Source organism: Dermacentor albipictus, chromosome 4 (assembly GCF_038994185.2).
Source record: "Dermacentor albipictus isolate Rhodes 1998 colony chromosome 4, USDA_Dalb.pri_finalv2, whole genome shotgun sequence".
NCBI lineage: Eukaryota > Metazoa > Arthropoda > Arachnida > Ixodida > Ixodidae > Dermacentor > Dermacentor albipictus.
Genome location: NC_091824.1, coordinates 145,557,933 through 145,585,134, shown reverse-complemented (window position 1 = coordinate 145,585,134; position 27,202 = coordinate 145,557,933). Strand labels below are relative to the sequence as shown.

General features: G+C 44.7%; 1 protein-coding gene across 1 annotated transcript in view; it reads right to left on the bottom strand.

The window, feature by feature from the left end:
* LOC135902174 (atrial natriuretic peptide receptor 1-like) overlaps positions 1 to 27,202 on the bottom strand; it is a 152,684-nt gene that overhangs the window by 93,093 nt on the left and 32,389 nt on the right. Inside the window, exon 2 of the mRNA XM_065432126.1 lies at positions 2,752 to 2,866. Within this exon, the coding sequence (XP_065288198.1) occupies positions 2,752 to 2,866 (115 nt within the window). The remainder of the gene's footprint in view (positions 1 to 2,751; positions 2,867 to 27,202) is intronic.

Genomic DNA, 27,202 nt, shown 5'->3' with positions numbered 1-27,202 from the left:
AGGAGGGCACTTATCTGCACCCTCGCATGCTGATCTGATTTCCAACACTTCATATTACCGTCGCTTTTGATCAATTCAAAATTGGTAAAAACAAAACTAACTTCGCTTCCGATAAACCCAAAATTGGACGTGGTTCTTATTAAACTTTTGCGCGCACAAGGCAGGACGTCGAACGAAGAAGGGACACACAACTAGCGCGTTCGACGTCCTGTCATTGTGCGCGCAAAAGTTTAATAAGAATCATGTACAACCAACTCACCCTAAACATAACGCTCTTGAACAAAGTTGAACGGAGGAGTAATTTCTTGAGATTTAGAGCACAACGGTAATCCAGTTAAACTCAAAGCCGTTCAGCAAGAGTTGATGAGTTCCTAATAAGAAGTGTGAATGTTTTATTCGGCAAGGTAAGAAAGAGTTAGGTAAGTCCTAATTTTCTCGCAATTCAGGACACGCCACAGCAAAACAATTGTTTATTTTACCTTGCCGCTGGGCGAACAGAGCGGAAGCTTGGTCTCACTGCCGGGTATGAAAGACCACGTGGTCTCGTTCTAGCCTTTCGTCGCATCAACGCCAGATACCTGGCTATAAATGCGAACGTCTCCGCACTAGCAACCTTAATAAACGACAACGGTTTGTTTACTTGGTGGCTATCAAGCTGATGGCTTATATTACATCACGTCGCCAAGGGGATACCGGGCAATTGACACCGCTCATAACTAGGTTATCTGAGCGAGCCACCCCTTCTCTCTCGCGAGTTGGGGCTAAACAGAAACTACTATTGGCCTCGCATATTAGTGCTCCGAGGAGGCATTGAGAAACGCGTCATCCACGTGGCCTCCGCGAATAAATTTCCACGGCTCCGAGAAGAGCTCCTCATCCAATCTGGGCAGCCCGGTCTTATAGAAAGCCCGCTTGTTCTCCATCGGTACCTCCTTGCTTGCTTGTCTTGTTTATTTTTTTTTATGTGGCTGCCGGATCTTCGAGGCAAGACGTAGACTAATTTTCTCCGTGCGGGAGAGGCCCATGCAGGACTCTGATCAGCGCGAAATGCAATTACGTTATAGCTGCGGCGATCAGAACGATCTGTCGTTGCAGCTCGCTTACCACAGCCCAGCGGCGACGGCCGCACCCGAATAGGCACTGCTGCACGAACAACGGTCCGCAGGAGGTTCGTGGAAAGAGTGGGTCGCTGCCTTAGTCCACCTGGCTAATTGCAACAATAACCAAGTTCCGGAGCGCCCCGTAACAGAAGCTGGGTTGCCGGTCTTTTTCCAAGCTGTTTGGTACCGATTTAGATCGTTTCTTATAAAACCATTGATAAACCTATGTTCCTTTCTTTAATGAACTTTATTTCTCCTTTCTTTTAGAGCGCAGCTCCTAGGTGCCCCTTCCTAGGTTGAGCGTCGCAGTCCCTCGCACTAACCGCGCAAACGCGCTCGTGCGAATGTGCTCACGCGTTCGTCGTGGTCTGCTTCTGCAGCTGGCTCCGATGCCGCTCATCAAGCCAGCGTTCCCATACTGCCCCTCCTTCTGCGAAGGCGCGGACGTTTGCCTCAATATACAGTGAAATGAAAACACCTATACACCTGCGCTCAAATTTTTCATTAGCGACTATCACAACCGTCGGACGTTTGCATTTTTAATTAGCAGATTCCTTAGACAGAGAAATTTCGGAGAGAAACGAGTCACACCTCTCCTGAAATGTCTTAGTGCTGCCGAACGCGCAAGTGGACGGTGACGTTTTCTTTCATGGTTCATAATCGCTTGGAAGGTTGGCGTACGTCCTTTTACGTGAACTGAAAAGTGCTTTATTGATTGTTTCATAAAACTTCAGTCTACGATGACCTGATTTATTAAAAGCAATCAATCCTTGTCCACCTGAAGTAAAAGCATGTTTCTGAGAAAGTACATGTTAAGTATGATTTCCTAAACAACTAGTTTAAAATTGCCTTCTTTTTTACACATGTCGACATGTTTCTCTTACTCAGAACACGAGACAAGAGCATCAATTAAATTTCGTCACTCTTGTAGCAGTGTTACGCTACGCAAGTTGAAGGAAGGTAGTGGAAGCTGCAAACTAGCTTCTACATTATTGCAATTTTGAAACATGACGCTGCCGCAACGGCCACAAAGCTGTTTCTGCTCTACCTATAAGTAATCGAGCATATTTAGCGCGGCACCCTTGCCCGTTGCTTTCTGTTCTGCAAGAAACAGCCACGGATAGCGGAGTCGAAGCTCGGGTGGAGATCTTCTTATTCTGCCGCTGGTAGTTGGCCCAATGCTCAAGGAAGCTCACTTTGGTTTTCATGTTTTATTGTATCATTCGCTTAGAAGTCGGTTGTATACTTAGGCTTATACTTCGCTTAGAAGTCGGTACTCTTAGGCACATAAGTGAATAATGAATGAGTTTTAACAACCCAAAGCAACGTAAGCGCGATCTGAGACACCACCATAAATTATGGACGTCTGATTAAATTTCGCCAGCTAGGGTCATTCAACTTGCCTCCAGTGCTTAGTACAGGAGCATTTTCTTATCGACACGCCACCGCTCCAACTGCGAATTTACATACGATCTCGTACTTAGAGAGATATTGTATAAAAAAAAATTGTAAATAAAAACGAGAAATTGTATAAAAAAGGCACATACAAGATTCACCGCTTTCGCTCCTGAATTTTTAAACTCCGTCGAAGACTCGAAAAGAACAGGGATCAAATAGACTGCGTCTGCACTTACTGGTGAATTTTCCTTACCTGCTGAACAGCTCCACCGAGAAGAAGACGTACTCTCCGCTGCCCACCATGTTGAGCTCCAGAGCGGCGAGCATGATCTCCCTTATCGTGTCCGGTGAGGCACACATCAAGATAACTGCGATAGAAAAAAAGACGAAAACAAGAAAACTGTAGACTTCTCGCCACGGTTTCATGACAGAAATCAGTCCATGACAACTTTTGATCAATCACTGATTAAAATTTTGATACTTGGTTAGCTCGGCATTCATTCTCACTGTGCTGTACCATGCAGTTTTGCCCAGTTATTACTCTCATATATATGCTTATTGTGGGAGACGCAAAAAATAAACGGCTAACATGGTGAGAGACTCGCTAGGTTTCTTCTGTTACATTGAAGAAACTATACTTCGGTGCGTCAAACAATTTGAATTAACGCCCATGCACCACGTACGGATGGTAAACCGGCCAAGTTGAAGTGTACGACCCCGGTGTTTATCGCTTGGTTCATTCCGATGATTTATTAAACTCTTTCTCAATTATTGGTTACGTCTTCCCGTTTCTTAACAAGGTTACGTACACGTTTGGTTGTGTTTATCACAGTGTTTACTTGAAATGCCGCACATTGCGCTTCGCATAATCACCATCATGGAGGGGTGCGATGAGCGGTTCATTGTGTTAATCCAGCTGGTTCATCAAAGTATTTCTAAATTATGTTACGCATGTGTGTTTTGTAATGCGTTAATCATAGCGTTTGTGACTCGGTTATGCACTGTAGTTACCAAGTGACACATCGGGGCAGCACATTTCATTTAGTTAAGGACAGGGACACAATTTTGAAGCTATGGCGAAGTCGGAGAGAGACTGCGCGCGCTCTGCTGCGAGAGAGAAACGACGTCACTATCGGCGTAGCCAATGGCGCGCCGCACGTTCCGGCGGAGGGATTCTGTGGTCTGCGAGCCTGGGACTGCGAGCCTGCGAATGGGACTGCGAATGGGACTGCGAGCCTTTCGCCTAGGTATATACAGCTTTGCTGTAATGTTTAGATAAATGTATATGTTTTAAATGCGTAACATTTCAATGCCTACCCAACGACAAATCTGTCCATCCGTCACGTAAGACGAATGCAATGACTGATACCCCCCTAAACAATGGCTCATACTCCTGCACTAGGGCTTCTTTGATCGGACCACAAGCGTTTCGCCTAGGAATATACAGCTGCGCTGTCAAATTCTTTAGTTTACCTTGTTTCTGCTAGTGAGCTATGGCTAAATTGCTAAATTTGCTAAATTTAGCTGTAATTTCTACATCATTAGGATCTACACGAAGAGCCGCATGAATTCATGAAAGAAGGCAGACTAAATTCGCAGTTCAGCCTATAGGCAATGAATATCCGAAATGCAAGAAGAGCGGGTGGTAAAAGAACTGCCACTATGGGTGATATAACGTAAACTATTCTACAACTTTCTACTCCAATTCTGCAATCAGCCCAGTTTTTATTCCGATCTCCTGACGTCAAATTTGCGTAACCGCCGACGCAAGCATCGGGCGTTAACCCGCAGGGTTGTCTCAAGAAACCAATCAAATGCTCCCCTGGTTCATAGGAGGTCACTTTTGTTTGCTTGAAAAACGAATAACATTGCCTGCACTGAGCTGCTTGCCTTGCCTAATTGGCTCACAAGAGGCGAGGAGCATGCTGAAGTGGAGAGGGATACGATGGGGCCAAGCCACTGCACTGAATATCGATAACCGGATGAAAAGGGTGGTGCAGGTGTCTACGATTGGTCCGCTTTCTGTTACTTAGCTTGCGGTGGCTAGTCAACAATCGCGGCGGCATGCAATGGAAGCTTAAGAATGACACTAAAATGGATCCTCAGCAAAGAAGAGTTGGCAGAATGAGGTCGTAAACGTGCCGAAAGTTCTCGAAAACGTTACATGGCCACGCAGAATGATTTATTACACGCAAATAAACCCATGCTCTCCGGCAGGGGCTAGTAGCCGGTGCCGGAGTGATCGGCGGCAGCCATCTTTTATTCCTTTCGGAACGGGGAGCCTGCGGTTATTCAGAAGGAAATTCACTTTTTATCGACATATTAACGCATCTTTAACGCGTACGCGTCACTTTGACGCGGTAAGATTTTGCGGTTTTGTGACGTCGCGTGAGAGGCAGGTGAAGTGGGTGCAGCCAGAAAACTTTTGAACAATAGCCGAGGGATAATGGCGAAAAGGCGTCGAATCAGAAATAGTTATTTTAGTTTTGTTCGGTCAAATTATGCATAATATGTGTGTACACGTGATATCAGATGGGGAGCTATCGCGGTTTTCGTGACGTCGCGTGACAGACAGGTGAAGTGGGGCTGGTCCAAAAAAGTTTTTGACTAATTGCGGTGGGCTGATTGCAGAATTGGAATAGAAAAGTTTGGAATAGTGTTACGTTATAGCGCCCATCATCACATGCAACTTACTGCAGGCTATTAAGGCAGCTTCCTCTAAGAAAATACTAAGCCTTTCCTCCGACGGTGTTCAATAGTTTCAAAATGCTTCTCTGCCCCCCCCCCCCTCTTTAATTGTGCTTATTTGAAATACCATACTGGATGTACAGGACTAGATTTTCTTTTGGGTAATTCCCCACGTGTAGATCAGTCAACCAAGTTCTATCATAGTTAACCTACCCGTCCTTAATTTTTCTCTGTTTCTCAGAAAAACACACTTTATGATAGTGCGAGAGTAGCACAAACGTGCAACAGATTACAGCACATTCACTTCCATTAGTCCATATTCTTGTTTTCTTTTACGGAAAGTATCACGTACCAAGTGAAAGCATGCAGCGACTTCAAGCATGCAGAAGACGCCGTAAACGGTTCGTCTTTTGAAGGGGTTTATTTTTTGTTCCGTCGCTTCTTTGGAGAAGCATTGCCTCATTTCTGCATACGGCTTCGCCTTTTGCATTTCTGGAGCCGTTGCGCATTTCGAAAGGGTACAATTGCTCCCGAAAAGGCGCAATTGCAATTCCCCCATTGTGTATGTGCATTGTTTGTTTTGCTTCTAACATAGAATATCAAGCGAACCGAAGGAGGCGACTGTGGAAAGCGCCCCTGAAAAACATTTATCAAATGCCAATACGTGCTCCCTCGCTTCACATTTCGCTTTCAATAGTGCGCGTCGCTCTCGACGATCATGCTCCCCGGGGGAGAGGCGCAGCATTTGCGATCCTACAATGGGTGCACGCATTTGACTTGGGCTCTGGTTCGGCTGTGAAATGAAGGAGGTAAGGAAAGGAAGAAGATGTTGAGGAGGAAGAGAACGGGAAAGTGTGGTGCGGGTGGCGCTCTCGTCAAAACATCAATGCAGCCCATGGCTTTCAATAGCTTCTGAGAGACCGAAAGAATTTATGTATGAAAAAATGAAGCTCAAGAAGCACCATTCAAATGTATATGAGACGGAGGAAAACTGCTGGCAAGGTGGAAGCCACAAAGAACGAGAGTGCCTGCGCGAGAAGAAGCCATCGCTGCTCACGTGACCCCTTCGCCTCCCCAATACTCCGGCCGTAAGGGAACAGTTCACGGCTCGTAAATCCAGTTTCTCCTTCTTCGGTTGCCATGCGGATTCGGAATGGCCGCAAAGCAAGAACGAAATCCGCGCATGGCTGCGCCTCAGAAGGCACATGCCCTTTATCCCGTCGTGCCAGTTCACGCAACCCCCTCCCCCCCTCCAACTATACAGCAGTGAAACAATACTCGCCAGTAGTGCAACAGTCGACCACGCTATTCGATACCCCCTCCTCTCGTCTTCGCCCTCTCATTAGAGTTTCTTCTTTTTTTGCTTGAGACGGGACTGTTGCGGGACCCAGCTTTCTTTAGCTGCTTGCACGTGCCTCCCCTCCGCTCCACCCGTCATCTTTCTCCACTTTTTCTTTTTAGCGCAGGCCTGTTTCTGAAAAGATAAGGGGATTCGCTTGACGTTCCGCTGGGACAGAGACCGAAGGCAAGGCGTGAGAGAAGCTGTTAGCGTAATTAAAAAATAAGGAGCTACTGAAACACCGGGACGTAAACACCGGAAAGATAAGGGGATTCGCTTGACGTTCCGCTGGGACAGAGACCGAAGGCAAGGCGTGAGAGAAGCTGTTAGCGTAATTAAAAAATAAGGAGCTACTGAAACACCGGGACGTTTGCACGACTACTGTGTTCCCTATAATACAACGGACTGTAACACATCTATAAGCTGCCAGTTCCATAAGCTTTACGTATAGCATTGATAATTCGAAGGTTTTGCAGGAAGTGTGCCCAAAATTACAATTGTTTGTCTCGTGAGAATTGCATGACGTTCTACAATGAGGTGAATAAATGGCAAGGCGGATACTGTGTGTACTTGTTAACGACGCTATAGTGCTTTTAATGTGATATAGTCATATAAACTTGGTGTAATGAGAATTGATTCAACTTGTTTTGCAAATAAGGAGGCAATTTTCATGACACAGAACTATATTTTTCGATGAGTAGTACAAGAAAATTCGAAGCATGTAGGCGATTCCTAGCAAATCTGTGACAAACGGGTTACTACCTCTATGTAGAAAGATTGGATTAAAAAGCGCAATGTGTAACATCCTTGGCTTATTTCTATGTTGCGTGGCGGATGCTATTACTATTTTAGGATGGCAGCTGCGATCCTCCGTAATCGATCGGACCGATTTCTGAGGCACTGTGGATATAAGTCTGAGCTATCTTGAGCCAGCCGAACAGCCGGGTGCTTTTCGGAACAGTGCGAGGTACGGAAGCGAAAGCTGAGAGGAGTTGCGGCAACGAGGCTAGCGCCACCATTGTTGATGGGGCCGCTTGGTAACCTCCAGCCATCGTGTTACTAAGCATCGTGTAACAACCAACGTTAAGCAAGCGTTCTTCGGAGAAATTAAGAAAATGCTGCACCGCGAGAAAGAAAGGAAGTCGAGAACACGATTATCCGGTTTGCTATCCTACAAGGGAGTAAGTCAAAATGGAATAGAAAGAAAAGGAAAGAGGAAATGAACAGTGCGTTCCCGCAAGAGAAGGCACAGTAGATTCCTACCATTCACTAAGACTGGTGCACTTTTAAGAACTGTAGCTTTCTATTATTCAAAGGAACTGCCCCGCCCTCAATGTAGGTAGGTAATGAGATTGTCCGTTATGCGGTGGAAGCCAATGATGAGGGGATCGCCTTAGTCTGAGCGAAATGGTTTGGCAGCTATCCTGTATGCATTTCGTTTTCTTTTTCTTTTTTTTTCTTTGTTCATGAGCAAGAGGCTCAGCTACCTGCTCGAGCTAGCGCCAACCGTCTACGATTTTTAAAATAAACCAAGCTTCGCGGAATGGAGAAAAGATTAGTTTCGGTGAGCCGATATGTGGCAAACCGCATTAGTTGCCCTTGTGACCATGATATCTGTCGCAAAAAAAAAATATGAAAGAAAGAAAGAAAGAAAAGTATATGAAGGCCGCCGTTTTCGTGGCCTGGAGCAAGTAAGCTTACGTGCGACTGCCCTGGGTGCGTGGGTAGAAAGCCTGTTTTAATCCCGATGCCCGTGGGAGCCTGCGAGTTGTGTTCAGATGGAGAGAAACGATGGTGTCCTCTAGGCTATGCTTTTTTAGATAAGAGTTCATAGCCTTCTCCTTTTTTTAGTGCTCATTTGTTGCTTATTCGATCTTGATACTCAACAGCACAGGCATGTACAGTAAGCTTTTCAGCAACCAACCTTGTCTTTTACCTATTGTCTGTCTTTCTGTCAATGTGAAAAAAAGAAGCCTTCAACAAATATTGAGGTCATTCTGGAAAATCCGCAAGTTACCTACCTGCGTCGCATTACCCCTTCCGTACGTGCTATCTATAGCCGGGTTCAACTTTACAGCGAAGCTCGCGTTTTTCTGGCTGTACCGGGAGCTACAGTCGATCGCCAGGGCATCAAGCAAGCTAACTCCAGCTTCTTATTGAAGTCGGCCTCTCTCTCCGCCAGCTAATCGGACTGATAATTTGTGCTCTCCCCAAAACTGGAGCTAAAGGTATGGTAGCTTTCGTGTTGACGCTTTTGATGCTCCTGAACGTAGTTGTGTGAGGCGCTGTACTGATTTTTCTTTCTGTGCTTTTATCTTTACTTGACCTTCTGGAAGCTGTAACAGCGTAAAGCATACACTTCAGAAGATCTACCTGCTATACCTCTCGTGATTCAGAGTGATTACCTTTCGACATTCTTAGTGTCAGGTAAGCTAAAAATCAGCCTTTTCACTTATAGCTCTGGGTCTAGCATGCCAGTATTCAGCTTCAGCACCATTTTTAGTGCGCATATGTTCGACAAAGTACTTAGTTCAGGACCATGTGCCCTTTCGTTTGATTGTTCCCTTCTATTGAAGCGTTAATTGTAGGGGCATTCGATTTGCTTACGATACATTGCTGTGCTTAGCGGCTTGATCATTCCTATGTAGCAGTAACCGTAAACTTGTCTCTGCAAATGTAACGACTATTTCGACATCAAAAAATATCTAATGGCCACTCTTAAAGATATCAGCTGTAAAACTGTTAGCACCAATTTCAGTTCGGGAAATGGACGTAATCTCCCAAAGTAAAGATGATTGTTAGTTTTCTACTTCTCTCACTAGGTTTTGAATGGCCAGTTTTAACGATTGCTTTTGGTGGGTCCCTTCCCGACTGTGTTCTTTGATACCATACGACGTGAACCGAAGGGCCTAACAGGGGATGCAATGCCAAAACGGGAACAGAAAACAATAGGAGATCTTTGTGCACTCAATTAGGCACTCCTCAGCACACACGTTACATCTAGGAAAACGTAATTGGAAAAACAGTGCAAAAGTGTAGCGCTGCAAGAAAGAGAGACAAAGAAAGCTTGAGCGGAGTTTTGTCCGTTTAATTCAGTTAAAAGGGTTCACCGGAACGTGACATGTTTTCGAAGAGAAACACAGACACTGAAAACAACACACACTGTGTTTTCTGACATTCTCGGTTGAAGTTGTTCCTAGCCATCGCGTCACCACGCTTTGCGACACGAAGGCTCTCGACAGGCGATTTTACTTTTCATAAGCAAGTTGGCAACCAGCTGTTGTTTCTTTATTTCGGTTTTTCATTTGTCGGGAGCTATGCGTTTTTGCTAACGTCATGGTTGTAAATTCGGAGGCTTCTCACTCCCTGCAGACGCGTGGAGTCATTTTAGCCATTCGTGGAGATGCAGTTTATTTCGGGCGCCTCGATTACCCTTTGATGCTACAAGTTTACGACAGCCTTCTCAGCAATTGGTTAATGGTTGCAGTATTCAAATTATTCACTTAACAGCAAAGCATACGCCCTCTCGGGGTGTAAAAATCGAGTATCAGGGCCAGAAAGTTTCTGCGCCCGATTTTTTGTAGCACCCTTTCTCGCGTGCAATGTTTTTTGGAAGAATTCATGGGTAATAGGGTAATGGAACGGAAATGGTTCCTGGTTTGGTTAGATTTGGTTGCGTTAGGCATTTGGACGTGCAATATGCCTCCGACGACGAACAGGGTCGCATCGCATAGTACAAAATGATGTCATTTTGGAGGTTGCAAACGTGTTTGACGGCGAACGTCATGACTGACTTCAACGAATGTAGTTTATGTCTGTATTTCTATAGATACATGAGCGGTGAGTCGACACATATATTTTCTTAGACATGCTGTCGTTATAAATTATTAGGTCAGAAAGTACGCTCAGAGCGAACGAATTTCTTATGTAGGCGTTACCTACGAAATTACGTAAGGCTGTAGGTATTTCGCCCAAATAAATGCCCTAGATTTTTTTTTTCAGCGATGAAATTCGAGAGTTTCTCTTAGTAGGAGATGCCGCACAATATCGGTATATGTAAGAGTTATTACTTTGCCAAAAAAAGAAGAATATATATACGTAGGTAACAGAGCTACACTTCGCCATAAAAGATGTGGATGCAGCTCTCGGTTCAGTTGACTAGAATTCTGTTAGTGCTGAAAAAGAAAATAATAAAGCGTTTATTTGACAACGTTTTGTGACTGTATCCAAAACAAGGACGCTCTTTTTGTTTATGTCATGAATGGAGTAGAACATGCTGGCTTGTACGTGTTGATTTGAGCTTCTTGTCCAATTCAAAGTTGCGTGTGCCAGATTATTCAGGCTTGGTCGCTCTTCTTTGTTGTTTGCTATAGGCAGTTTTTTTTTTGGCAGTTTTTCAACTCGTTCATTTGTAGCTTCCGTTCTTAGTTGTGTTCATTGTTTAGCACGTTTGTGCACTTTTCTTCGCCACAAACTAGAGCCGAAAATGCTGACATTACATACGTAGAAGTATGCTAAGCTATCACGCACAATCGCAGGTTCCTCTAACGAAATGTCTGTAAACCCTGCCCTAGAACAACGCTTGCATGTTTGGCAATAATTTCTTTCTTACTTTCTTTCGTTGAACATATCGAAGATTAGGAATAAACTCCTTTTTACTTTTTATATATAAGTCCGTCACACAATTGTTGCGAATTGTTCCTACCATCGCGTACTGCTGTCGCAAGAACAGAATCACTAAAGCCCAAATATTTGGTACATTTTCCCTAATGAGAAAGAGAAAAGTAAAAAAAAAGATACTGAGAGATAAGAGCGTCATTAAAAAGGAAATAGTAACCAGAACTACTAGTTCGTAATTGTTGTGTTTACAGAACGGCGAGGTAATCTGAATACGACCGACAGCCCGAAATTCCGACGCCACGGTTGTCTATAAAGAGAATTTCTCTACCATGCGACGCAGCAATATCACTGTTTAAATGTATATACGTTAGTCTGTATACCTTGGTCCGGCGGTATTTTCCGACGCTCCGCTCATGCGGCTGTGCGAACTGTATATTGTTGTCCGGACATCCGTGTACAGAACTGCACGCTATTACAGAGTAATCGGGGGAGAGCGGGCAGCAGAGAAAGCACCAGCCTATCTTATCTCAAGAAAGGTCCCGTGACATTCTGGCTTTAATGTAAATATACCGCAAGACACGTATTTCGGTGGTCAATGTTCACAGTCGCACGGCCCCCGGGAGACATTTCGAAAGAAATGCCGCAGAATCCGTACAACGGTTTCCTTCTCTATGCGCACTACATCGGCTTTCAAAGCGATCCTCCGGCCCCGCAGGCGCCTGACAAGGACACTCACCACTTTCCGAGCAGCGTGCCATCAACAGAACGTGTGCCCGGAGTCCGGCTATACACCGCCGAGCATGAAAGGTATCCGTGGTGAAATTGCGGATTTGTGCGGTCTCCCTTTGATCCGGACAAGCCTTAAGGCTGCATCCCGCCTCGTGCGAGAAACGCCTTTCAGGCGCCGCCGACGGCTGCAGACCAATTTTCTACCCACCGCGGAGATTAGCTGCAGCGCACCAGTCGCAGCGAAGTTACGGAGACCACAGTACATGGCACATGCTGTGTTCACCACGTGCGGCAGGCAGAGAACTCTTAAATGAAGCGTTCGTGCTGATGAACCAATCCCTGCTCTGCGGTGAAAGTGATTCGCTGATCGCGACGCGACCGTTTTGACATCGCGGAATGAACTCGTCGCAAAGTGATCGGGAAATGCGGTGCAATTCACGAAACGAAGCCGTACGTCTAACCATTCTGCTAAATGCGCTCGTATCGAAAAAAAATGGATATGTTTTATAGATATTGAGATCGCAGTTAGACCGTTTCTGCTGTGAAGTTCATGCGTCCGAACTTGTTTCCGCAACTTCAATCATCACTTGCGTCCTCATTCGAGTGCCTATTCTCTGTTAAAAGTTTCCCTTTGCAAGTCCCCGAATGCTAGGTCACTATACACTGCCATGGTTTGCGTTCAGGAATAGATGCCTTGATATAACGCCTGCAAGAAAAATGAAATGCTACAGAAATTCTGAGATTTGTCTACTAATGTGTAAGCATTCTTTGGCTTGGCTGGTACTTCGCTTTTGCTTACTTATTTAGCTAGCTTATGTATGTCTACTCATCACTATCAATCATCCACAATTACCCTATTACAAAGATTACAGGAGTTAACTTGACCAATGATGGATTTATTTTGCAGATATTTCGTATCATCTGAGCCAAAACACCGTTACAACCCGGTCTTCCTTCTTTTTTACCACACAGCTTTTCTTTTGCGATAGCAAATTAGTAGACAGCTACACGAAGTCAGGATTGTAGATTTATCGGCTGTAAACATTCGCTTACATACTAAATTAACAAGCATGGTGTCACACGCGCAGGCAAACGTGAACACGTCTCATTTGATGACCGCGGAATTTCGACGTCAGAACGCTGGAGTAAAAAAGCGCGGCAACAGCAGCGAGTGAACTGACCTTCGTGCTGCGTTTCGCTTCAACGCGAACTAAACGTCGAAAGCACAGCGCATACGAAGCTACCAGCACTCGACGCCCTTTGTACATATCACAGATCGCTTTCAAGATATGGGCGCCCGCGGTCCGCGCTGTACGCAGCGGGCACCGGAGTAGAACGGACCGCCCCCCTCCTTCCCTGCCCTCCGCCCTAGACGGAAGACGGCGCGCTTCCTCCCCGCTGTCCTCTTTTGCGCGCGTTCACCTTCGCAAGCTTTCACTCGCGCATACAGCACACGGCGTACCGCGACGGTGTTATCGCCCTTGGACTTTATACGAAACGTCAGGGCGACACCGACGGAAAAATGCGCACGCAGTGTTCGTGTAACTACTATCGCAATGAAACAAAGTTATGCATCTTGTCCTAGCCCCCGCGTGTCTGTTCGAGGTGATCACAAAGCACAGAAAAGCAGGCAAAAACGTTTTGCCCAGGGTTTTTCGTCTTTCAGCACCCGATGAGGTTGAAGCCTCTTGCACCGAGTTATGTGAACTGCTTTATATGCATTGCAGTCGGGGCGTGTCAGATGTACAAACATCTGTTCAAACTGTGTAACCCTGGCTTCTCTCGGACTAAGCGAAGCATAGGCTTGGCGACCTTTCTACAGCAAGTAATCGTGATATAGCCTTTCATTTCTGCCTTGATGGCAGATCACGACAAAATGACGCAAAATTTAGAGCAGTGCATTCTAACTTTTATTTTTTACATTTATTTCAAGTGCATTTATATTCCTTACAAGAGTTGTTCCAAATATTGTCTCGTCGTCTTATTCACGTTTGTTGACATTTATGGACCTTTCCTTTAGAGTCGACAAAATATCGTGGATTATTTTTCCAAGGAATAGGACTGCCGACTGGAAAGAGCAGGCAAGTGTGAAGCCGCTGATAGGAGTTGATAGATTTATTAGCTGATCAGTCTGCCTCCCACACGGGCTTGGGTAATGGGGCAGCACTTTGGGCGTACGGTATCCAACTATGGTGCTTTTAAGTTTCGTCAAGACTAATTAACTAAACATCTCAGATTATGGGAGTGTGGATTGTTTCATTGCGGTGCAAGTGCGTTCTTCCTTCGCACGACGCCTGACCTTTTGTGGTTCATCTGGAATAGAAGGCTACACCTACACCAGACTGCCAATTTGTGGATGGATTAGCGGCTATGGTATTGTGTCTATATTGGGAGCATACAGTGCGATATTGGCTACTGGTAATTCGTTTCCGCGCATGCTGCGGAAATTTGAGTCTTTCTTTGTCAAAGCAAACTCCACAATCTCTGGCTTCTGCGTGATGCACAGTAATAGCTAAGCAAGCGCACGCAGCAAGCGTCGCTCGACGTCGATTCACGTGGGACCCAAAAGCAGCTGTTAAGATCAAGGAATATCAAGGTTAAGATCAAGGTTAAGCTCAAGGAAGCTGACACGAGAGCGTGTGCACTTATGGAGAAAGGCCATTGCTAAAATATTTTTTAGTACAATACGCTTTCTTTTCCTGTTGGGTGTCTCAAACATGAGCCACGGCACTCCACCACTTTATACCAAGCTGTATAACGCATATGTACTCACTGAATCTTAGGTGAGAATGCGCATTTTTTGCGTGACCTCGGTTCACGCTAGCGAAAAGCAACCTATATGAAACATAAATACAAGGAAAGCATCCAAAACCAAGAAATTGAAGAGATGAGCGCGACTTCACAATGTGCGCGTGCAAAGAATAGTTTATTTCGCCACAATTTTTTATTACTTTTTTCCTCATACGTGGCGGCGACTGAGCCACGTGTGCTTACAGTTATGAACAAAATGCGTAAGGGCAGATGAAAGTGCTCGGGCCTGCAGCTAGAAAAGGAATGGAAATATTTAGAAATGTTTCCTTTCACTATTCTAATTTGGCTCGAGCAATGACGAAAATGCAGCACGGGTGGTGCGAATTACTCGTAGGCATCGTGGCGTAGGAGGGATCGCTTCCAAACAGTTCCCAGCGCATCCCGGTTGAAGGGTTGAAAAAAAAAAAGCTGGGCGGAAGAAGAAGGTGATGACACCTAACGTGTAAAGCGCGTTACTTTGAAGAAGATTACTCTTTTTGTTAGAGGAAGTGGCTGAACCACGTGTTCATCCCAGAAGGCGACAGTCCGTAACAGTAGCGTGAAGTTTGCATCTGTGGTTACTTACGGACAAATGCTCCTTCCCATGTGCTGTAGAATTTGAATAGCGCAGCGCAAAATGCACGGGAACATGCGCCCAGGAGTTGTCGGAATGCGGAAACTAAGAAAGAGCTCGTTTACTTCGCGAAATAAGCGTTTTTCCTGCAAATTCTGGGGTTCTTCGAGTTAGTGCGGGGACAGGGAGCTAACTTCCCCGGTCGGCGCTCCTGCGCCGAACTATTTCAGATGTTCGCCGTATTCCGGGATATTTCGTGGGTAGCAGTAGGGTACACCCACGTGACAGGCTATTTCGGGTGTGTCGAAAGAATGCTAAACATGCGCGCCTGGGTGCCTCCACGATGCAGATCGGAAGCGCCACTACTCTCACGAATCGGCGATTCTGTTGTTCCTGAGAATGCCCTGCGAAATATTAAAGGCGGCTGTACCCGCGGCCTTTTGCGTATTGTAGCCACCCGTCTTTCTCCCCTTTTACAGCTTATCAGTAATCGTGCAGTACTTGAATGAACACCGTGCATCACCAGTTAAAGCAAAGAAGGCGGTCCTTACCGACCACGCTTCTCCTATATCCCGATGGTGTAAGCCTTATCGTTTCGCGCGACGTCTTGGAGATATGTTTTGGAATTAGTCAACAGCAATGTTTTTTAATCAAGTAAATGTTTAAGAAATACGTGGTTTTAATGCGAGGGAGAGGGTACCAGCACATGCTAACTGGCTGGGATGTTCTGGTTTGTGGTCGGCATTTTTTTCGTAGGTCAGACACCGTTAAGGTGCTTCTGGCCAGCAGTGTTCCGTCTGTCACGATAGTTCGTCGTTTATTAAAGCTTTGTCTGAAATGCCGCTCTCTTTTTGCCACTGAGGACCGCTATATATTTACTGAACCATGAGAGCTTCACACTGATTGGTGTAATTTAATCAAACCTCTTTATGTTTCCTGTCCTTGCTGTATTCAGTGTAAGGAAACAATTAGAATAGCAGTTCACGCTGTGAACCCAAACATTGAGATCCAAATTACATCGCTTTGAGAACAGAAGCACTAATATATGTGGTAGAAAAACTAAATTATTTGCAGACGCTCGCAGCCTCGCCTCGCGGAATCGTCTGATACAAAGATATGTTCACCTGTAAGTAATTAAAATGCGTAACAGCCTTCACATCATTTTTTATGGCCCGTATATACAAGTTAAATCGGGGTTGCGCACGGTCCCTTTCCAACAGGTTCTTCAGAAAGCACCTGGAAGTGTTGACTTCGAATACGCACTTATAATGCAAATGAGAAACACCATGTTTCAGGTTAACAGGTTGTTTTCCTTCTTTTTTTGCATGCGAAACAGTTCCACTGATTGTCGAATAATTCTGTTTTCGTTCTCTCTCTGTCCCCTTCTTCCCCCCTCTGTGTTTATATGGGCGCACGACCTCCTCTTTCGTTGCTGCTTTTTTCGTGCGTGTGTGTTCGTGCGTCATTTTAATTGTTGCAGATCAGCTCTCAGCTTTCTGATTACGGCCCTGCTAACACGTTACCGCGCCAAATGACCGTGGAATGTTTTACTGTATTTTATAACGGCCGAATACTTATTCTAGGTAATTTCACTGCCACGACCCAGATGCTATTATGCTAGTGCTATTAATGCTATTATGCTAGTGAGCATGGTATAACAGACTGCCCTCGCGACACCTGCGACTGCTACCGCTTGTTGGTATTAAGCAAAAATGCGTGTTTACTCAGTTTTAGATATTGTGGATTAAACTCCAGGTGACGAATATGACAGCACCTTATGTGTAGAGAGGGAAATAAAAGGAAGGCAGGGGTGTTAACCAGCGAGGAGTCCGGTTGGCTACCCTAGGCTGAGCGAAGGGAGAAGGGAATAAAAACAAGCGAGAAAGAGGAGGTGGAGGACGTGGAGAAAAGTACACGGACAGCACTACAGAGTCAAAGGTGCTCGCACAAGCCAGACGTTCTCAGAAAGCACAAAAGTGTCTTCCTTGCTTTCTGAGCCAATGATTGGAGGAGACGATGTTATCGTCTGTTCCCTCAGAAGACGATTATCTGGTTTTATGAATCCGTTGGACATTGCTTGTATTTGTGCTGCACATTGAGGGCAGTGCCACATAGGTGACCAATGCTCTCCTCGCAACCGCAGACGTCACAGGCAGGACTGTCAGTGAGGAAGCGGCAGCAGCCTTGGTGACCACTTTCCTCGGTCTTTCGCCGCGCAGGACGTCGGTTGCATGCGGCTTTGGCACCACAGGCTGCTGCTGCTTGCTGGCTTTGGGCAGCGCGTACGACTACGGTACATTACTCGTAGCGCGAAGCTCGAAGGGCCACTCAGTGCATGGCGTTCAGTTAAACATTAGTGCGTTCGCATTCACGACTCGTAAGAAAGGCTTAGATGTCCTCAGGGTTTTTTTTTGTATTTACACGCAGTAATATTACATAAACACGCGGTAGTCTCGTTACCTAAACTACTTTCATAAACATTTATATTCATCATCATCCCCATCATCAACCAGTCCCCCCACACAACTTCTTTCGTCTTTCTCTTTTTCTCGTTTATTTTTTTTTTCGAAACTGCAGGACGAAGCCTTACACCAGAGATATGCTGGTACTGTTACGTCTGTCCTGAGGCAGCTTTAACGATTCGATTTCTTTAGCATTCTATCTTTTTTTTCTCAGAAAATTACAATATAAACCATCCTGTATGGCATCTGTACAGATAATTTTATTCGCATATTCGGTAAAAGACAAGTGACATCGCAGATATGCCTATAATGACTGTATAGGCAATGCTCCTCGTGGATGTTATATATATATATATATATATATATATATATATATATATATATATATATATATATATATATATATATATATATATATATATATATATATATATATATATAACATCCACGAGGAGCATTGTATATATATGTATAAGAGAGAGAGAGAGAGAGAAACTAGCCAATGAAGACGCACACAGGAAACATATAAGGAGACAGGAAAGAGGCTGGACTTCAAACAACTGTTTGTTCGACGGAATGGGGCTCTGATTTATAAAGGGAACTCTCGCACAAGACCATCGCACAATCGACTTATCGCACCAGACAGTCAAGAAAACACCAATAAATTCCAAAGGCAGCATGCACCTTCTATCTTCCAAGGGATCTCACATCTATTTTTGCCTAAGCCCAGTGAATAAATGTTAGCAATACCGATTTTTGATAATTGTAGTAAACCAAAGTTACACGTTGATGTGACTGTGGTATAAACTTTTTTAAAAAATTTTTTTAAAACAGGGTTGAAGTGCCTCAGACAGGCTGGCCAACGTTTCGATAGGTGGACCTATCTTCGTCAAAGGCGGCCTCGTCATCCTCGGCGTGTTAGTTTTAAAGGGTTAGTGTAGTGACGTCACGTGCGGGTGTTGTCGCTGGCGGCTGGTTTTAAAGAGAGAGATTAGCCTGTCTGAGGCACTTCAACCCTGTTTTAAAAAAGTTTATACCACAGTGTGCCATTCCATCTGCCAGCCCCTTTCTTGTTTTTGGACGTTGATGTGACAGTGTGCCTTTTATAAATTAGAGCCCCATTCTGTCGAAAAAGCAGTTGGTAGTTCAGCCTCTTTCCTGTCTTCTTGTATGTTCCCTGCGTGCGTCTTTTTTTGGCTGGTTTTTGCTTAAGTACAATGCACCAGCTAGCCCAAAAACGTGTTTTAATATATAAATATACATTTTTTTCGTACACAGGTATGGCACCTATCACTTTACCTCCTCCTCGCCTTCCTCCCCAGTGTAGGGTAGCAAACCGGATTTTTCCATCTGGTTAACCTCCCTGCCTTTACCCTTTCTACTGTCTCTCTCTCTCTCTCGCTGCACTTTTGGCTCCACGTAGCGTTGTCTAGTTTGTAGATTTTTGGTACTCAGAAACGTAAGCCTTTCCACAACCTTCTTCTGAAGCACAAAATTAGATTTGGATTTCCTTATGACACTGGTATGACGCACATTAAGGGCTAGGCTGACAAGACCAGGCATTACCCACCGTATCTCGATTTCTCACATCAAATGAACAAAAAAAACTTCTGTAATAGTGCAAAACAGGAAACATATACTCGGTGATGCATTTCTCAATATTCTTTCTACTCTTCTTCACTACGGGCAGTCCTATAGAACCTTAGTTTTTTTGTCGTTTTGTTCTAACGAAGATGATGCCAGCTATACTTTGTCTCTGACGAGCAAAATACAATTATGTCAAAAGCATTTGTGCACTCGATGAGAAAGACAGAAGATACAGCCTGAATAGATTAGAAGCCCGAGCTTACTAATCTCCACTCGCCAAAATCGCTGCTTTCGAAGATATCATCGGGAGTTTCCGTGCCGATGTACATGTAATCAAAGGAATGCGGCCATGGCCAAACGCGATCGAGAATGCTCGGGGAACCTTAATTGCAAATTTTACATGCTTCTGTTCTTTTCCTGCCTCTACGCTCGATATTCTCATTGTCGATGCAAGTGACTGCTTTCTCATCCTCGCTTGTCCTTGAGCCGGGCCTTTCCTCAGTGCCACCAGTTTGCTCGTTAAGAGTTTCACTTCAACCAAGGTTTTTCCGGCCACCGCCATCATTAGGAGACTATGGAAACGGCCCAGAAGTCTGCGCTACTCTGACCGAGAAGCAACTCTAACGAGCCTCTGTTAGGTGGTCCTTTTTTGAGCGTCGCCTGACATTGGTTCACTCTGCGCCTCCGCGCGTTCCGTGTCGGACAAGTTGAACGCCGGTTGTTCTTTGGGGCACGTTTCGTCACCTGGCGAATGGAGAGCGCTCCTCGCTACGCCTCACGGCGAATTTTCGAATGTGCGTGATTCTCACAAATGCTTTGTGCCTGTTCTTATTGGGCTACCCGTCAAGTTCACATTGAACTGGTGCAGTCACCACAGCTACCGGTACACTTGTTCCAGTTGAAAATCGAGTAGCACCGGTTTAAATTTCCGGGTATCGTAACAAACGTGCTTAAGACGAGCTCTACGTGTAGTGTACATACATCTCTGAAATGCGAATTAGTTCCAGTCATAGAGCAGTTTTTAGAAGCCATAAAAATTTCTAACAACGAATTACATTGATTAAAGCGTGCAGTAACGCCGCTGGCTTCCATCTTTACTGAGAAAGCTGGGCACTGCTAATAGGTAAGCTTCATTTAGTTGGTAAAATTTCGTTCTTTTAAAGCACTTGCAGTGCTTTATATACGTCAGCCCGATCCTCGCCACATCTTGAGCATAGGCAGGAATGTTTGAAATGTAGCTCTAACGCTTCCCTCTTGAAATCAGCTGTGACTAGCATAGCCAGGCGCCAACTCCCTCACAAAAACATTGCAGTCCTGTACGATACTCTATAAAATGCCCTAGCGTAACTATTGTGTTTCCCAAGTTGTGCAGAGATTTGAAAAGAATGATGACGTCAATCCACCCTTTGCGGTTTCCAACACTACTTCTCCCCCTTGATCCCGGTTACTTAAGCAACGTACCCGGTAGCTTGTCATGCTCGCTCATTCACGTCTATCAGTCTATCAGCTTTATCACAAATGTTGGCTGCATCGCATACGGTACTTGCGAAGTGCTTGCACATTTGTCCTTGCGTGCTACCGGAGTAGCTCGCTGGAAAACATGCGTCATGTGTTAATGTCTCCACAACTAGAAGATATGCAGGAATACGCCTGCTCTAACAATAACTTCAGCATCCGATTAAAACAAAGCTATGAATACTGGGGGTGTTCGGAAAATGTTTTTTTTTTCTAATTCAACACGAATATTTGAAGGAAAAACGTCCGCACAATTTCGAGTTGAATATCTAATGCTTTCTTATTTCTGAAGCAACACCAAATGCGAAGTTTACGCCTAGTCCGTGTCGTAAAAAAAAGAAAGCAAAAAGAAAACAGTATCAGGTTTATGTACGTTGACACACGCATATAACACCATTCACAATAAAACGTCCGCATTCCTGAGAAACCCGTAAATTATAAAAAAAACTTCCCTCACTCATCTGAGGCACCACTGCAATGAGAATAATGAAATAAGGGAACAGCATATTAGCAGATGCATGCAGTATGGTTGTGTCCACTGGAAGGTAGAAGCGTAGTACTACAGTACCGCACATTGTTTTAAACAAATGCAAGCACGATGAGATTAGCCAGATACTTGAGAACAAGTTTTTGTATAGGCTACCTAAAAGCGAGCAATTCTTACCAAATGACTGCAAGTTACATAGACAAGGGCCGGCTAGATCTTTTTTCTTCTCTGTGTGAATGTTTTATCCGTGCAAATCAAAAAACGAAATTAAATAGCCGTCTGTTCCATGCGCGTGCTCAAGAGCTGCGTGTGTGCGCCTCGGTGCAACAGCTGTAGCTGTCCTGCAACCGAATCCTTCTGAACAGCGCCCACATCCATCGTTCTGTCTCCCTCGAGACTCCACCTCACCGTTTTATCACAAATGTGTGTCTATCTGTGTCTGTCCCCTTATGTATCCCTCGGAAACAAATATTCGACAGCGTCAAATAGATAATACTTGAATCGAACACGAAACAAATAGCAGAAACTATTCGATTTGTGTTCGAATTTTCGAATTTTCGCACACTCCTAAAGAATGCGCTTTACGAAACAGCATAAGAACTTGGTGTTTTAAAATCTGTCACTGTTTGCAGCTCTTAAGATCGGCCAGGATGTTGCTTAAATATACATGCTGAAAGCTATCACTTTCTTTTGCGCACTTTAGACTGGCCGCTGCTGTATTTCCGACTACAAAAGATTTAGACGTTCACTATGGTTCGCAACTTAAGAATATATAACGTCTTATTTGTTTTGTTTTTTAATGCGAGGTTTAATGCCTCAGGACGTATGGGATAGGGGCGAAAAAAGAATCGTTAAATGAATGAAAAAGTGAGTTGCGGGTCTATTAAAGTCCAGGAGGGATCGATAATGCAGTCCCTGCGTCCGAGCAGTCTTATTTCAAAACTGATTTATCTGGAGAACAAGCGCCAGAAAACATTTTTCACATCCAAGCACACTATCGGCAGTGGATAGTATACAGTGGATTTGTATAAGCTTAAGTCTTGTGGTTTCTTTACCGCAGTTGGACGCTTGCTCTGTGTTGCATGTACGAGGGCGAATCACAAAGTTCTCGCGCCTATTTCTTTAGCCAAATTGTGGCTGTAAATGCGAAGTCAACAAATCCATTCCCAGCGGTGGACGTTTCTTGGACCGGCCCGGCCTTATCTGCCGGTAGCTCCGCGTCACGGCGCTGTTGTCAGTCGTTGAAGATGGCCGTTGTGCTTCACACGTCTATGGCATAAGAGCAACGAAGTGTAGCAATCGGAACCGACGAGGATCTCTAGTCATTTCATTGGGAGAGCCTGGACCACCTACCATACAGTCTGGGCCTCACCCCTAGTCATTTCCACGTTTACGGTCCGCTGAAGAAGTTCCTGGCAGGCCGCGATTTACAAGCAACCATGAAGCCAAGACAGCAGTACGACGGTGGTAGTTACACAGTCAGCCGGACGAATTATACCGCAGGGGCATCTCAAGTTTGGCGCTGTGATGGGAGAGATGCTTGAACCGGTGTAGGTACTATGCATAGGAATAGTGTAAGGTGCGTAATACGTATATTAGCAATAGTACGCATATTTGTTTTTACCTCTCTGTAGCGTATGTTGGCTAGTAAAAAATAGGGGAAAAAAGCTTTCTGATTTGTCCTCGATACTTTTTAATTCTCGTTGTTGTTGCGTCTACACGAGCGAGCAAACTTGTCCCAGCTCCATCCTCACTGCTGTGACGCCTGTCACGTGGCAACTGCTCCGCGATAGCGGTTTGCGACTAAGTCGCCGCGATTAAGCTGAGTCACTGTACAACTTAAAAGTAAGCCCCGCAACAGTGCAGACCAACAAAAATTATCTGTCATTTTTCTCTTTTCTGCAATGACTCTTCACTCCGTGTCTACAAATAGGTTGTTTCATCACGAGCGGTGCAGATAATGCAGAAGGCTACTCGCGATGACGACAGCCCCGTATTCGAAAAGGCTCCTTCTCTCAGCCCTTGAGCTCGACTCAAGAAAGTAGATGGTGGCACCGCCCCTCGACGAAAGCGTTCCCGGCGCTTCATGGACGCTCCAGAGAAATTAATGAGAAGCAGTAGCGCGTCTTCTGTCGAGAGACAGCGCTCTGCACTACTTGTTGGAGTGGAGGAAGCGCTTCGAATCGAGGGTCGTTTGAGGATACAGGAATAAGGCGCCATTGCAACGGGCATTTTATCCTTCTCACTCGTACACGAACATACACCTATGTGCTGTGCTTGCTTGGTAATCAAGTGGTGCAAGCAGCATCACGAACGAAAAAAAAAAACACTGTACAGTTACACTTATACAGCGTTACTTGTGTCTTATGATCGATGATCAACAGATATCAATGGCGGCCATATGCTACGCTGAGCGAATCCTGCGCATGTGTAGACGACAGAATACAAAGAACAAGAACAAAAGAAGCAAAGAGTGTTGCAGAGCCGAAGTCTTAATGAGAGCGCCGAATTCAGTCGCAAGGATCCTGACTCCCGAACAAAAGTGCTGAACGCGTTGCTGCTTTTCACGCTTCCTGCTTAGGTTGGACTCTCGTAACGACTGCACCGCACGCCTTCAGATTGTGTGTATTCTACGTGCCACATCGATTGAGTTAGTGTTGCTTATTCTAAAGCACAATAACTTTCTTCGACTACGAGGGATTTCCGCAGCGTTAATTACTGCGCGCATTCCAGTAATGAGGTTTTCTGGGGTCCATGAAGGGAAGAAGTAAGAGACCATTACGAGAATTTTTTTTTTCGGAACTCGGGAATGTTTTGATAAAAAGCAATCGAAGGACCAGCAGCTACTGATTAAACTAAAGGAGCTACGTCGCTTCTGAGTAGCTCCTTTAGTTCGCTTCGAAGTAGTAAGGAGCTACTTGGCTTCGAGATACACTGCGCGGGTATTCATTTAAAAACAAGTATCGTTTGCAAGGGTCTTTTCATGTCTGACGCTTCACTCTCACCACGCTTTGACGTATGCAAAGTAATGGCTGTAAAGCACGGCCTCATAGGTGACTACTCTAGATATATAACAATGCTTATGAGAACTAGCTTTGTTGTAGGCAAGCAGCACACTTCATCCTTGAACGACATTAAACAATAATCAAATACGTTAAGCAGAGCACATCGTGGCACGCCCTACAATATAAAATAAATATAGTATACAAAAATAAATGTCCTGATACCATTAAGATTGAGATGGTTACAGAATTTTGAGGTATGAATATGTATAAGTTATGATATGAATATGTATAAATGCGAAGTAGGACTATATTTTTTTAATCGCTCACCACCGCCTAGAATGGGATAATGAATTCATATCTTACTTTTCTAGCATGAGCTTATTTTGTTAGAACATTTATATATTCACATTTTTTTCTGCCGTAGTAGTGAAAACCTTGCTCGGAAACCGCTATTACAGGCTGAAGTTTGCACTAAGCCTTGCCTACCTTCTGTTAGCTGAAGCCCCTGACAGCTATTGCTTCGACACATCTCACTGTACTCTATTCCTGGACTATTGTGTAGTTTCAGTTGATAAACTTGACTTTGTTAGACTTGGAAGTGTGCAGTGGCGTAGCCAGAAATTTCATGCGGGGGGGTCTCACGTTGGAACTCGGGCTCATGCTTACATAATTTGTCGAGCGATCAAATACATCAACAATGACTGCATTGCCATTGCCAAAGATGCGCCAAAGGAAGTATTGGACGCTACACACTGTCAAGACAAGTAATATATGTAGTTTTTTCATGAAAGAATATATTCTTATGTCCCAAAAAGTGTGGCAGAAATAGCTGATATTAATGCTTCCATATTTTTGCCTATTTAGAGGTAAAGAAAATTTCACGCAATCTTTATAACTACATACGTTCGAAACCAGGAAAGCAGTGCCTGCCCCTGATATCATAGATGTAAAGGCCATGAAATGAACAAGTTGAGGGTAAATATTTTAATGTAACATTGTTTACAGAACCTTGTTCACCTTTTTGTACCTAAGCAACGGCAAGGAAAAATCTCAATGACGATCTCCTTCGTTCCAATGTATTGCTAAGGAGTAGCTATGACCAGTCTTGTATTGCAATTGCACCGAAATTATAGTCGCAACAGAGATCACATAAGAACATCAGAAGTTCTGCAATATATACTCTAGAAATGTGAAGATACAATGGAATACACAAAGGCGAAGGTAAAATTTGCTAAAGGGCAAAAAAGTGTCACTGGAAACAAAGTTCACTGCATGTATCCACAAAATCTTGCAACAAGATAGTTGAATATACGTAGAAGTCTACAAATATACGTATCTAAGCCAAAATCACTGTTTGCAGGGCGTTTCAGCTAACATTAGCCAGAGTATAAAAATATGCCGATGAACTCTAAGACGACGCTACTAAATGCATGTTGCTCACTTTTGTACTTAGTGTGTCACGCTATTTCTTGTACTTTGCTTAATTACATTTCTTGTCAAGATGAATTAAGCAACGTTTCAAGTAACGAAGCTACGAAAAAATTCCAATTAGCATGTTGCAGAGCAGTTTGCAAAACATCTGAATAAGCAGTTTCTGTCTTTTTATCTTGAAGCCTTAGTATATTTCAGCTTACTGATGATGCCTGCGAAATACAAAACACCACGCGACATATCCCCTTGCACGTCGTGATTGCAATACTCCCAAACGTTCCGCGCACAAATAGCCATAGGCACGCTGTCGCTTAAAAGGCGACGGGGCAGAGACGTACGCGCTGACTGTACCCTTTACTCCAACGATGTGTTCCCCTCGCGACAGTTCGTTATAGCGATAAGCAAACGCAGCGGTTATCGCTTGTGCTTCCGGAAGCAACAAGTCTGTCATTTCGCAATTGCTGTAAGGAAATTGAACATCCCTAAATAAAAAAACTCAGTTTTCAGAAGGCTGAAAATGGTAGAATAAGAGTATCTTAAATGGCCAGACAGCGTATTTCACTGACTTTACTTTTATTTTTTATGAACTCTCCCAGCAAGTGCTCGAAGAAGTCGCTTTCTGCAGCTATACAACACTGGGATCTTCTGAGAAAGCATGCTGTCACTGCCTTGAGCACCGTCGGTGAAATGCTGTGGCAGACTTAAATTATCTTCTCCTGCAAGGCTTCTGGAGTCATTGTTGCCGTCATGTATACGTGATCCTTAATATAGCCTCACAAGAAAAAGTCAAGAGGGTTGAGGTCGGGTGACCTTGCAGGCCACAGGACAGATCCGTTTCTCTCTTTCCATTGCCCTGGGAAGGTAACATCAAGCCATGCTCGTGCTTGACTGCAGCTGTGGGCTGAGGCCCCGTCATGCTGATACCACATTGCGTCAAGCCGGGCTAGTGGCATGTTGCAGCACAAATCTTCAACGGCCCTTTGAGGCAATTTTTCAACAATTTCGGGAAACGTTCGCTCCATCAGTCCAGAGTACGTCGGTGAGAAAGTCAAAATCCTGCTCCTCCTGAATCAAAATCTAATTCGCAAAGTCGAGTCTCTTTTGGAGATCCCTTCACTCCAGGCATTGATGCAACTGCAGATGATAGGGCTGCAGCTCAGCTGTTTTCAATATCCTCTAGGTAGTTGAGTTGGACACACCGAGCTGCGCGCTCACGGTGTGCGTGCTGCGGTGTGGCTCAGCCGCCATGAAAGACAAAACGTTGCAACGAACCTCATTATTTATGACTGAAGCTCTCTGCCTCTTTCCTGTGGAGCTGCTGGTTTGCTTCAGCGACTCGTAGGTGTTGAATGTTGCCATCGGGCTCGGCCGCGTGCCTGGATGCCAGCTTCTAAATATTTTGCCAGTCTGCCGTCTCTGTCCGCCTGCATTTCCTAGGGCAAGGCTCATGTCTCCTTTTACCTCGTTGGAACAAGGC